We start from the raw sequence: 14,728 nt of genomic DNA on the forward strand, positions 1-14,728 counted from the left end.
CCCAAGCGTAAAAGTACCCATACACATCATGAAATATGGGTATCTCGCTGCAAATGACCTTCACCTGTTATTCAGTTATATTGTTAGTCACTGTAAAAAAAAGTTCTCTAGGTTGTTTTTGTTGTTGAGTTTAATTATAGTAGCGTTCGCACAATTGTAGGTAATGCTGTATACCTCGATGAAATCAGTTAATGCATGGGGAAATGGTCACTTCCTAACGTATCAAGAACATACATTAGGAAGTGACCATTTCCCCATCACAATCAATATTCAAACAATAACTCAACACATTCCAAACAAAACCCCACCTAAATGGAGGTACCAATAGGCAGACTGGGACCAATTCCAATTATTACTAGGTAGAGTAAATCCAGATAACTTAGAAAGCCCAAATATTGACATGTATTATGATAACATAACAGACACAATTATAGAGGCAGTTAACTGATGCATCCCAAAGACAACTAATATCCAAAATAAAAACCCAAGGTGGACTAAACAGTGCACTAAAGCACATAAAGACAAAAAAAAGGGCCTTAAATAAATATAAATGCACCAAAGATTCTATCTACTTCCAGCAATATAAAGATAAAGAAAAAGCACTCAAACAAACTATAAAAACTGCTAAAATTAATCTATGGCAAACCTTTTGCTCTAAACGAGGCTAAAATCAAACTCAAAACAAATGTGGGACAAGATAAAAGCCATAAAAGGGAAAGCAACTACCTCAGCCCCAAAAATTAAAAATGTCAAAACAAATAAAGATAAGGCAGACCTCCTAGCGAAGCATTTTTCGAACATGAGTAGCAACAATAACCACACCAGAAACTTTCAAGAACACAAAAAACTAATGGAGGAAACCCAGCCTCAAATGTTTCAAGACCAAGGAACAAAAGAATCTCACCTAAATAGCGACATCACAGTACATGAATGGGAGGTCGCCCTACGATCCAAAAATGAAACATCCCCTGGTAAGGATCCATTAGGTTACATTATCTATAAAAAAACTACCTATCAATATAACAATAGCCATAATCAAACTCTTTAATAGAATATGGGATAAAGGCCAACTACCCACCAAATGGAAACAGGCCATAGTAATACCAATCCCCAAGCTAGGTAAAGATCCCAACAACATAAATTTGTACCAACCCATCTCCCTTACAAACAATATTTACAAAATAATGGAGACAATAATCGCAAATAGGTTAAAACACCACCTAGAAACCAATAACCTACTCTCCATAAATCAATGTGGCTTTCGGAACAAACGGTCCACCACTGACCAACTTCTCAGTTTGGAAACAGACATCAAACTCTAATTTAACGCACATAGGAAAACCGATCGCAACGTCATAGCGGTTTTTCTAGACCTAGAAAGAGCGTTCGACCTAGTATAGACCAATAGACTAATGGCCAAATTAAACCAATTTGGAATAACTGGACGCTTGTTCAACTGGATTGGCGATTTCTTCACAGGCCGGAAAATTACCACAAGAATAGGCAACACCCATTCAGAAGAATTTTCACTTGAAAATGGAACACCGCAAGGCAGTGTAGTAAGTCCCCTACTATTTAACCTAATGGTAAACGACCTTGACCTCAATGCAGCCTCCACAAAAATAAACTTGGCACAATTTGCAGATGATAGTGGCATATGGAGGAATGGAAATCTGCCAATAAAGCAGTAGTTAAAGAAATCCAGCAGAGCCTAGACAACATAGGGAGATGGCCGGACAAATGGGGTTTCAAAATATCTCATGAAAAAACTGTGGCAATCATATTCACCCCCCCAAACGAAATAACAACCTAGTCTATCCAAACTTTTATATACAAAATCCATTAATCAAATACGTAACAGTAGTAAAATTCCTAGGAATGTTCTTTGACAACCACCTCACATGGAAACAGCACATTGAACAACTCACCCAGAATTGTAACAAAGATCTCAATTTACTCAGGAACATCACAGGGACTGACTGGAGATCCAACCAGGAAACCCTCCTCACGATATGTAAAACCCTAATTAGATTAAAACTGGATTATGGTTGCCAAGCATATAACTCGGCTAGGCAACCTGTACTACAAAAACTTTACACTATCCAGAGAAAAGTCTTACTATTATGCACAGGAACACTCCCCTCAACATCATTAGAAGAACTACAAACACTAACAGGAGAACTACCCTTAAAATTACATAGGCGAGAACTGCTCCTCTGATACTCCATTCGATTAGATACCCACCCAAACAACCATCCCACCAAGATAGCTATAAACAAGTGTAAAGTTGTCTTCAAACCCAAAATCATACCCACCACACCAAGTGGCAAAGTAATCCTTAACTAAGAGAAAAGATACCTCAAGTAAAAAGACAGGTAACAAACAATACAGACCAGAACAAATCACCATGGTTACAAAAACCACCAAGGATTAACATTGAAGCTACCAATTTTAGGCAATAAAGAAGGACAGGAAAACTTACTAAAACCTGTACTGGTAAACAAAATCAACCAAAAATACCCGGACTATGTTAAAATATATACTGATGGATCAAAAACAAACAACCCACCAAGAACAGCAGCAGCGATAGTCATCCCTGAATTTAATATACAAATGGGATCCAGATTACCTGACTATTGCTCCATTTACACCACTGAATTCTGGGCTATACTTGAATCACTACAATGGATCAAAGACAACCAAATACCTAAAGCAGTCATTATAAGCGATTCCCTAAGCGTTATCCAATTGATCCAAAATCGCAATACACACTCTAGGGAACAATTCCTTGACAGAGCATGCCAAATAAACGACGATATCACCACAGCACATCAATTAGTCGAGCTCATGTGGATACTGTCGCACACTGGAATCTCTGGCAACGAAACAGAAGACAAAGTTGCACAAACCAAACTAGGAGATTAAAACTCTATCAAGCTTAACTATAGCTCTACAGAATTACTAAGCTTCTCACAAAAATATATAGACCAAATATGGCAAGATTTTTGGAACTCCTCCACAAAAAGGTATAGGACCCAAACCAGCAACCATTACTATTGACCCCACCCCTTGTGCCAATGTGCTATCGCCCACGGGACATGCCATTTCTCCCTGTGATATGCCTTATTATCCCCAGGACAAGACCCTTGAATATTATTTTGGTCAGCTGTGGCTAAACTGCATAATAGCTAAAGGTTAGACTTGAGTACACAAGCATAAGGCCAGTGTGACTAATTAACAGTTAATCCTTATCAATTCATTTATCTTGTGAAAGGACTGCCCTTCGGACATACTTCAAAGAAACCATGTTCTACAATATGTATATGTAAACATCAGCATTGATTGGAAAATAAACGATGCCCTATTTTATTATAACTTACGATGCCTAGGACTTCATTTTAATAGTTAAATCCCACCTTATTTCCTTAGGTTTAAGTCATAAGGCGTGTAACACTGTTTACTGAAAATAAAATATTTATTCTGAATTAGTTCTTTGGGGGCACATATATACTGCGTGGCATATTTTCTTTTATTCCTTCTTTTAATTTAATCATGGTAATTAAACTTTACATATATGGTAGAGGAATGTCAGGCGTTAACTGGCAGAGTTTCTTTGGTGGAAATGGAGATTGATTTTGTTTGCAGAGAAAAGTAGGCAACATTCACAGTGATCATTCATGGGATTTCAGCTAATTGGTGACAATTTTATTTTTTTAATGTTTTTATCACTACAATTCTGTTGTAGTGTTTTAAAAAAATCTGAAATTGACATGAATAATGTTTACTCTTAACATTCTATTTACTGAAGAAAAAACTTGTGTGATATTATTTTTTCATCACAACAATATTCACAAGTGATAAAATAGAATATGGCATCTGTGGATTGTATACATTTTATCTATTTATATATGGGGAGTTTTCTTCTGAGAAATGAAAATTGGCAGACATAATGTAATAATAGGGAGTTCTTTGCGAAAACTCGGGAGATAGTATGAGATCGGAAGGTAGGTATGGAAATGCCCCCAAAATTGGGAGGTTTTTCTCCCGGCTTGACATGTATTAACTGTCCGGGCTTGTGGAATTTCAGTCAGGGCTAGTGATTTTATTTAAGTCACCAGCCCTGGGCCTGGGCCTAAAAAATTTCTTTCAGCACTGACCAGTACAGTACATAAACTATTTATACCAGACATATATATACTATCAGATTTGTCAATACGCTAACCGTAGCCTGCATGTAAAATTCACTGTGATTGAATCATAAGAAGGAAGCTTCTTAATGTTTAAATTAATTACTTATGATTTCTGCTTTGCAGATTTATTTGTGGGGTTTTTTGTGTGTGAAAAACTAATGCTTAAGTTTCGACTGATGAAAACCATTCTCAATGCCTTTTACACCTCCAAGGTAATGGATATTGTTTCACACACAAGTCTGTCCCTGTTCTAGTCTCTTTGCCCAGAATTCAGTATTATCCCTCAGCTTTTCCGTGTTGGATGTATATTTTCAAGATATCATACCTTTGGTGGTGGTGGTGGTGGTAGTGTGTGTGTGTGTGTGTGTTGGTGGTAGGTAATGAATATGTCATTTGCATATAATACGATTGAACATCATCCTTCTTAAATGAATTTATTGCATTGTGGTAAATTTTTAATTTTTACATTGGGCACCATCACTTAATCCTTATCACATTTTTGCACAGCACATGATGTATAAGTATTTATTTAAAAATTACATTGCATTTTTTTAATTCCAAAATATGAAATATGAGCACCTTCTTACTGTTGTACAATTCAACAGATATAGTTATGAGCATAACTCGGAAGCATATTCAACTTTTGAATGAGCAACCCAAATCTGGTCTCCTCCCGTCTGTCTTGCTCACCATATATAAGTTTGTATTTGAGGACTGGCTAGTATTGCATCACAGGACCACGTGATCTGTTGTCTCATCAAAGCTCGGAAAAACTCTGCAATTTACGGAATTGTGGTATCTTCCACGCAATATAATCACTACCTGCCTACAATATTTAATTTATAAACATCACAGTCCAATTAAAATTTGTAGAGAATTACATAAAAGGAAGTTTTTTGTTTCTGGAATTATGTATTGTGGGCATTCCGGTTCCTGTAAGTTTATGTGATATCTTGGATAATATTAACCCATTACCTCATACAACCGTCTTTGGACGCCTCTACAAAAGTCGCATAGAAGCGACTTTTGACGCTTCTACAAAAGTCCCATAGAAGCGCCTTTTGACGTCTGCTGTAAACATCAGCCATTTTAAGCCAGTTTTCGTAGCGCCACCTTTGGGGAAAACCCCTTATTAGATACTACATTCATTTCTGTGAATGACAATTGCGTCAGATCATGTGGTCACTGTTTATGTACTGGTCGATATCTGCTATTTAAAGTAACTGGGTCGTAATCTCCACTCTCCAAAATGGCAGTCGCGGATTTCATTCAGTACTTACGAAGTTTTCATGATTAGAATCACAACTATGAAAGATTCAGTAACCTAGGTAAAGGCTCTGATATTGATATAGGCTGCAATTAGTTTTTATAAATTATCAAATTTAGATGACTTAGTGATGTAGACACAGATGAAAAACTTGTAAATTTCGAGTATGAGAAATGGCAGCTCTACGGTTGGTCACACGGCCTCACTGACATGACGGTGAATGAATTCTCTCCAGATTTTAAAGCACATAACAAATTCTTCCGTGATAAATAATTACACAGTTATAACAATCAGACTTTACTCTTAAATTGTTCCACATGTAATAGATGTGTGCCAAAAATGTAAAATGGTTAAAATTGCTGTTAAACGTAACATACACTACATTGCTTAATAGTTCACAGGCAAGCTATGCGTATGAGGTCGACTAGGTAACCTGTGTTCTATGTATAGCGAGCTGCACTTTGTCACTATGCTCTATGAGGTAAAGGGTTAAAGGGCCCATCCTCCTTTAGACAGTATTCTGTATGCATCATGAAATATAGTGATTGGAAGGTCATTGGTTTTTTGTCTTTCTATTGTCCGTATTGATAGGCTTTTTATCACTACTTATCTTAAAATACTTGGAGTATTGCCATGAAACTTTTCACACACATTTATCCTAAGGTCTGACTGCTCCGGTGGCCTAGTGGTTAGGGTATCTGCTTCAGATGCGGGAGGTTGTGAATTCGATCTCTGGCTGAGTGATACCAAAGACTTATAAAAATGGTACCAACAGCTGCCTTGCTTGCCTCTCAGCATTAAGACATCAGTGTTAGGACTGGTTGGCCTGGTGTCAGGATAATGTGACTGGGTGGGACATGATGCTACATGTCTGCGGCATGGGTACACGATGCCCCAGTGCTAGACATCACTATAAACTGCCACACTGCAGACATAGCGATATGACTGAAAAATTGTTAAAGGTACGTTAAAAATCCAAATCACACACACATGTCCTAAGGTCTAGCTGGTTCTAAAAAAAATGAAAATGGTGCCCCTCAGACATTCAGTATGGCAACAACAGCAGCCAACATATCCTGAGTGTATGGGTGTAATGAAATGGGGGTTTTTCACTGTAAGACTTGTGATGTCTAGTTTGCCCTAAATGAAACATTACCAGTCTGACATCCAGTATGGCCAACACAACAGCCATCCTGACATTTTATAACTACCCATGAAATGTATGTTTGTATAATCAAATTTTCACTGAAAGACATATCTAGTTGTTCTAAAAGGAAACTCCCTTGGACATTCACTATCACTTTATCACTTGTCTTCCTGAGCAGATATTGATGAGTGCTTTTCTCAGAAAGATTTCTTATGGTATCTGGTTGGTAAGGGTAATGATTTTTAGCTCTACTGGTCATAAACCTGAGGAGCTTGTGGGATCATCTTTCAGTGCACTGTCTGTCTGTCCATTAAATACAAGTTTGTGATTGCTACTCCTCTGAAACTACTTGAAATATTGCCATTAACCCTTTAGCTATGACTACCGCATCTAAGTGTTACCTGTAAATAGCTCCTGAACCCCACTGATGCATATATGTAGTGTCGATAAGCCTAGTTTACTTACCCAGTGTCGCTTATGTGCATATAGTTTAGCAGTACTTGAAACCCCAGTGTCACATCTATGTGGATATGACTGACTGCTATGTTAGCTAAATGTTGATTGGTTGAAAGTACAGAAGTTTACATATTTTTTATTATCATAACCAATGAGAGAACTGTTTACTCAACATTTTGATACAAGTGTGAAAGCTGAGAGGTTAAATTTAGACACACTATTAGGGATTTTCTGCACTTTACAAAACACGTGTAGTTGAGATAAACAAAGATGGATTCCGATTCAGATATGAGCAACTTTAAAGAGTTCAGTGCAAGCAATATCAAAGAGTTTTAATGGATCATTCTTAGAAAATGGATCGGATATTGATATTAGTCCCATTTCAACACTAGATGCAAGTGATTTTTATTCAAATGACGAGGTAGACATAGCCCCACTTGTACAATGGAGTTATGACCTCACCATGTTCGAGATCAATGATTTTGATTCTCATGTTGGTTCAACAATCAAGCTTGTAGACCAAGCTTGATTGTTGAACCAACATGAGAATCAAAATCACTGATCTCAAACACGTCAATGAGAATGATTTTTTCTCAAGTTTTTTTCTGAATGTCTGTTGGAAAATCTTGGAAAAGAAACAAACAATTATGTCAAGAAAATGGGGGACCAAAAGCAAGACCTGAGGCTGAAATGTTATGAAATCAGCATCACGGAGATGTGAGCATATTTTGGAATATACATTGTCATTTATGTGTGGGTAATGACTGTTTTGAGAGATATCACTCTCGACTTTGAAATATGGAGTGGAAATATATGAAAAACAGACATTATACAAGGTAAGCTGTTTTTTATTTCACTGAAATCCAGCAAAAACTAATGAAATAATGAATATAAATGTAACCATGTTTTTATTGTCAGTTTCTGTAGTCAGCCTTGGTGATGCTCTAGTATTCAGCCTAGGAACCAGCCTCAGTAACTGATATGATAGCACTCAGCAGTAGTGAAACTGCACAACAGCTGTAGTAGCTAAAGAGTTAACACATTAACCGCTGGAGATTTTTGGCGTTTTCGCCCGAAATTCGAGTAGGAAACACATTTTGAAAGCTATTTCTGAATACATGTGGATTTGAAAACACCAAATCCCAGGTAGTCTTTCAATAACATACTGCTTAGTTGTGTTAGATACATCGTTTTTCATTGGGTTATTTTTGTTGTTGTTGTGTTAAATGGAGCCAATATTTTTGTATTGGGACCACTCTTTATTCCAAATACCCATCTTATCCTACTTTTTGCAAAGGTTCATCTATTTGTTTGCAGTTAAAACCAGTTTGCCTTAGATCTGAGACCAAAAAGTCTAAAATCCTGACACAAAATCAGATTCCAACCGTGGGCGAATTTTGGGTAGAAAAAAATCTTGGTCCAAAAAATGAGGTTTTTCCCTCTTTATTTTGTAGTGCAACTAGATATTCCAGATTATTTGGTATCATTGTAGAGCTACATCTGTCTACCTTTCTATAATACCACCCACTTTAGTGTATCATGCTTGACCATGATGTTCGGCAGTAGGCTACTACCTCCTGCCACATTAACTTGTCGCTAGGGGTTAATGTGTTAAACTTTACACTCACATTCATCCCAAGGTCTAGTTGGTCCTAAATGAAAATGATGCTGCTTGGACATCCAGTATGGCCACCACAATGGTCATTTTGAAAAGCTTGTTATCGCTATTCCTTCTACATGGCCAGTCATATGAGCATGGCTCATCATGTATTTTAACATTTTGCCTTAAAAGATAAATTACACTTTTACATGGTTCTGACTGCCGAGATAATCATGTTTTGCATTTTAGATATGGAGTGAAAACCAAGTTAAAAAAAAATTGCAAATCACAAACTTGCCAATAATATTTAATAAAGATGGCTTAAACATTCTCATTCAAGGCAGTGATTTGGAATAATTTCTAGATCTTCAACATACACCATTTTGATTTACCTGTAACTTCAGATGGATTCAGTTGTTTCACTTTGCCTTTGCCAGTTAGTGTAATGGCTCTCCAACAAGTCCCACCAGTTAAGTAATCTGTGAAATGTGATTGGGTATGTGTGAGTACGTTACCTTTTAATTGCCTCTGTGATAATCAGATGTATAAACTGCATCTATATGCTAGGGACATAATAGTGGTTGTGCAAACTCTAACTCTCTCTCTCTCTCTAAGAGTACAGAAAATCGTGTTTTTCAGAACGCAACTGTCAGGGGTTTAAGAGTAACAAATGATGTTTCTCGTTTGACACATTATGGCAGTTATGAATAATTTTGTCAGATCTTTCTTAATATAGTTAATATGGTAATCAGTAAAGGGATGGATGTTTCATTCATAGTTGTAACTTCCATGTCTGATTTATTTTGAAAGTGCTAGCAACAGGTAGTAAGAATTTCGAATGTGTTTGATACTTAATTTTGTTGTTCTGATATCTGAACAACTTCAGCTTGCTACTCATCAAACTGCTACATTTGCTGTTGATATATATATATATAATCTGTAAGTTTAAGATAGACACTGTTGTAGGAATGATATCACAAGTCAAAAAGAATAAGTGTTGCTTTGCATGACATCTGCTAGATAGGAGACTTCCCTCAGTGATGGCAATTTAACTGTAAGTCATATATAATGTTATTGGGCAATCTTACAAAATATAGCAAATGTCCTGTTCTTTAATAGTTCATCCCTGTATCATGTTTTAACGCCTTTTGCCTAGTTCATTAACTTACTAACTCTAAAATATTTGCCATTCTAAATTTGTTAGTTGGAATGGCTAGTGGGATATTTCATATTTCTCAGCCCATGAGGTGAAAGGTCAAGGTGATTACTTTACTGAGACAGCTTTGTTAGTTTTGCATCATGTAGGATAACTTTGGATAAACTTAATCTTGGATTGCTTTGTACTTTGACAATTATTTGATACCTTAGGCATACTGTTTGGGCAAGCTCAAGGTCACAGCAAGGATAAGTATCATGGATTCACAGTTTCCATCTCCACGTTGTTGCTTTTGATAACAAGTTTAAATGAAAATTAACTGATGTAGCTCATTGGGGCTCAAGGACCTAACTAAGGTCAATGTTACAGTTTTCTGTTTGCCATTCTTTATGGGGTGAAGACTTACAAAAATGATACATACAGCTGCCTCGCTTGGCGCTCAGCATTAAGAGGTTAGTGTTAGGACTGGTCAGCCTGGTGTCAGGATAATGTGACTGGGTGGGACATCATGCAATATGTCTGCGGCATGATGCCCCAGTGCTAGACATCACTATAAACTGCCACATTGCAGACATCATAGTGATATGACTGAAATTTTTTTAAAGCTATGTTAAGAATTCAAATCGCATCACGACACACTTTATGGGGTATAGGTTTTTGAAAGATTCTTTTCAGTGTCAAGAAGGGCAGCTACAGTCTAGCTCTGCAAGGCCACTTTCAAATGCAGTATGGAATTACCACAGATCCCAGAAAGCACATGCCATGTAGCAGAAAGCACTGACAAATTTAAACTGTTGTTACAATGTGAGAAAGTTAAAGTTGGACCTACCTCAAAAGACAAGTGTAGTTTTCATGGATGGTATTGCAGATGGTGTCACATAATATTTTCTCACCCTCTTTGTAGACTAGTGCTTGCTGTACAAGTCTCCTGGTACCTCTTTATCCCATTTGATAATTTTAGAAAAATCTCTTTTTCAGCTCCGAAGACACCCCCAGCATTTGCAGAGCAAAGGAAACTCCTGGAACGTGCTAAGGTAAGAAAGTTCTTTGGCATCAGCAGCTGCAGCATCATAAAATACTTCTTTCAGTATAGTTCAATGAAACTCATTTTCCCTATGAAGCAAAAAGTTTTGATCATTCAGTACCCCAATGTAATGTCTGGATCCTTTCATGTCCAGATTCCACAGATTCAGCTGTGTATGGGTTTTCATTTGTTAGAATTTTTAAAAAGTAGGTGATTTTGCTCTCTTTTGACAGTAGTTTCTCTGTACATCACATGTTGCCTTGTTCATCCGTAAGTCACAAGTTTGCTTATAATGCAATATCTTTGAATGCCTATTTTTTATAGTTCCACTGGTCATAGGCCAGAAGAACTTATTCAATGGCCTATTGTTTATAGTCCTTCCACTCATTAGCACTTACTCTTCCTAAATAACTTGAAGGATTGCCATTAATGCACATTCATCCCAAGGCCTTGTTGCTTATAAACAGAAATCGTGCTGCTGAGATATCCAAGATTCCTTATTGTCCTAAATGATACGATACCAATCACTACCATCTTAAAAATCTCATAATTGTTAGTCCTGCTGATACTAAGGTGTAAATTTCACCAGAAGACTTGTTGTGATAACTAGTTGGTCCTAAACAAAAATACAGCCAATCTTTTATCCAATATCGCCACTGTTGAAAATTACTTCCCCTGATGATCATATTGACATGAGGATTTCTCCGAAATACTTCTTATGCTGTCTAGTTGGTCATTATGAAAATGACATCCCATATGGCCTTCATCTTGAAAATCTTCTTATCCCTACTCCTCCTGAATGGATACCGGAAGTGATATTAACATGGGGTTTTCAACAAAAAAACTTACTGTGATATCCAATTAGTCATAAATGAAAATGCAGCCAATCTTACATTCAAGTTGATTGCCATGATAGGCATCATGAAATCTTAATACAACTACCCCTTCTAAGTGGACCGCTTTGGAGGCCTAAGTGGTTAGAGTGTCCACCTCGGATGTGGGAGGCCATGGGTTCGAACCCCTTCCAAGTCATACCAAAGACTTATAAAAGTGCTGCTTGCAGCTGCCTCACTTGGCACTCAGCATTCAGAGGTTAGTGTTAGGACTGATTGGCCTGGTGTCAGGATAATGTGACTGGGTGGGGCATCATGTTACATGTCTGTGGCATGATGCCCCAGTGCTAGACATCACTATAAACTACCACACTGCAGACATCTTAGTGATATGACTCAGAATTGTTAAAGCTATGTTAAAAATCCCCCAAAGCACATACACCTTCTAAGTAGATGTCTGTAATGACATAGGGTTTTCACTGAAATACATTTGATGATGTCTGTTTGGTCTCAAATGAAAATGGCACCTATCTTAAATTCATGTGGCCAGCTTGAAAATATTGTTATTGCTAAAGAGTATCTGAGATGATTGGAATACACATCTGTTAAAAGGAAGGTATGGTCTTGCCTCTGATTCCTTGAAATAATATTTTAGATTTTCATGTTTTATCTCTTTCGGGGGACTTGTTTTATTAGAAGTTGGCAAGAGAAATAACGAAATGGATGATGACTAGTAAAACTGATTTGCAAAAGTTCAGTGATACTGAATGCATGATAAACACACAATTTATACGTTAAACTGTTCAATTATCTATCAAAATTAAAGCAGATTGAAGGAAAAGTATGTAAAATTAACATATTATAATCTATAGTGACACAAGGCTGCATAGTTTCTGGCATAATGAATAGGTCTCAGTTTCAGCAAATATAACAGAGTTTCTTCCTCAAATTTAATAACATTTTCAGTAGTATTCTTATTGCTTGGTTGTTAATGGTTATTTTTTAACTAACATAGACAGCAGGCATCCAGGAATGAAATACAGACATAAAAAGGAATCTTGCATAATAAGGAAGTTTTGAAGATTTACTGAACACTTTTTATTCCAAGAATAAAAGTTTCCATATGTTAAAGTTAAAAGTAATTTGGTATCCTTTCGGCTATCTCAGCCTCTGACAGAAACATCAATATCATTAGAGTTTGAGCTGAAATGTTGAGATGGTTTCTTATTCATGCATTTTAACCTCTGCAATATGACAGTGCTGAACACTCAATTGAAGCCCTCAAATATCACAAGTCTGGATTACCATAATTATATAACCACGAAGTTAATATCTGTCAAATAAGTGTTAAAATTTTCATGGACTTTCCCTTTAAACTTATGATATCAATATCATGTTCATTAAAAGTCATGTTTAGGATACCTGGAGACAAGCAGAGATCTTGAGCTTTTTGTTTGCAGTTGGTTATGAAGGATGATGTTGTGGGGTTTAACACCATTTTTCAGCACACGATAGGCTATACATGGCGGACAGTATTAATGGTGGAGGAAGAACCCGGGAAAACACCGGGAAGAACCACCGACCCACGAGAAGCTACTGGCAAGCTTTCTCACATACCCACATTGGCTGAATCCTAGACTCAATCCCACGCAGACAGAGGTGAGATGGCAGTGATCCGTAACGGAGAGCGCTTTAGACCACTCGGCCACTCGGGGCCCCGGTTATGAAGGAAAAGATGTGCTCAAAAAATAATGACAGAAAAATGTTGCATTGTTTCATTCAAATATATCTGACGGGTATTTGAGATCATGCTTAAATCTGCATTTCAAAATCAGATAGGGACTGTGGAAAAGAAATGTTTGTTTCAGTGATACTTTGAATCTTGTGATCAAAGTATTGTACCCAAAGTACTGTTCTTAGCTTTGCAGATGTTTGTTGTTGTGCAGGTTACTTAAGACCTTTTACTGACCTGATTGCAGAATATTTCCAGGTAATGGATTGATGATACTGCAATTGGCAGTTTTCTTGTAAATGCTTGATGCAATTATACACAAGCAAATATGATTATAATTAAGTATATTCATGTCAGATAACACATTGCTGTCTATGTAAGACCATTGCTAATAGATTCATGCGGAAAGGTTGTTTTTCTTTGCAAGTTGTTCGTATTGTGATTGAGAGGTCAAGGTCACTTGATAATGATTGGAAAAAGATGTGGCAAGAACTGTAGGCAAGTATGTAATACAACATTACTGATAACTCTTAAATACTTATGTATGCTATAGACATAAGCTTTAATCAGGAATATTTCAAAGAATGTGTTAATTAGGCCCTAAGTTCATGAAGAAAAAGTTGGTTCTTTTCCTAATGGAACCTGAATTAACCATAATTGAAGAGTGTTTAGTTTTATGAAGAGAAACAAAACCCAACATATTTTCTCCACCACTTAAATCATACATAAATATTCTATATTGACAAGTACGTGCAACCATGATGTCTATGTAATGAAACCTAATTTGTTGTGAGTGTTAAGGAATGCCTTTGGAGTTTTTACTTGTGGAAAGTTTATAGCTTTCATTCTTGTGATTCTTATAGCTGTGAAGCTAATGACAGTTGATTACAAGCAGTTTAAACACCTTACGCAGTGAGATAACAAAAAGAAAGCCCATCAGAATTAATTCTCACTTTAACTCCTCTAGATTCACAGTGTCTAATAAAAATGAAAATCCTGTTTTAAACCGAATTGTGGATATTTTGAGTAGTGTATCAAGTTTATTGATTTAGGGATATCCGAGTGCGATCATGACAATAAATCATATCAAAATTTACTATATTAAACATAAACATTGTAACGTTCCTAGATTCACAGTTGTTAAGATATAATCAGTCCAAATAAATAGAAGTATGCAGTTTTTGTACAAAATTGTAAAATTTATATCTACTAAAGACACATGTATTGGATGGTTAAAATGGCCATTTTGATACTGATCTGGATCTGACTGCATTGGTGTGTCATTGACAAAAAAGCAAATTCTTTCGAATTCCTCTACATTAT

The 14,728-nt window shown here is 36.6% G+C and overlaps 1 protein-coding gene across 4 annotated transcripts in view; it reads left to right on the forward strand.

The window, feature by feature from the left end:
• Positions 1 to 14,728, forward strand: part of LOC149803241 (uncharacterized) — a 269,706-nt gene that overhangs the window by 192,097 nt on the left and 62,881 nt on the right. For all 4 annotated transcript variants that reach the window (XM_089952882.1, XM_089952884.1, XM_089952881.1 and 1 more), the window contains one exon: positions 10,795 to 10,850. In XM_089952882.1, the coding sequence (XP_089809008.1) occupies positions 10,795 to 10,850 (56 nt within the window). The remainder of the gene's footprint in view (positions 1 to 10,794; positions 10,851 to 14,728) is intronic.

This window comes from Sinohyriopsis cumingii, chromosome 3 (assembly GCF_028554795.1).
Source record: "Sinohyriopsis cumingii isolate HCF-2022 chromosome 3, ASM2855479v2, whole genome shotgun sequence".
In the NCBI taxonomy this organism is placed as follows: Eukaryota; Metazoa; Mollusca; class Bivalvia; order Unionida; family Unionidae; genus Sinohyriopsis; species Sinohyriopsis cumingii.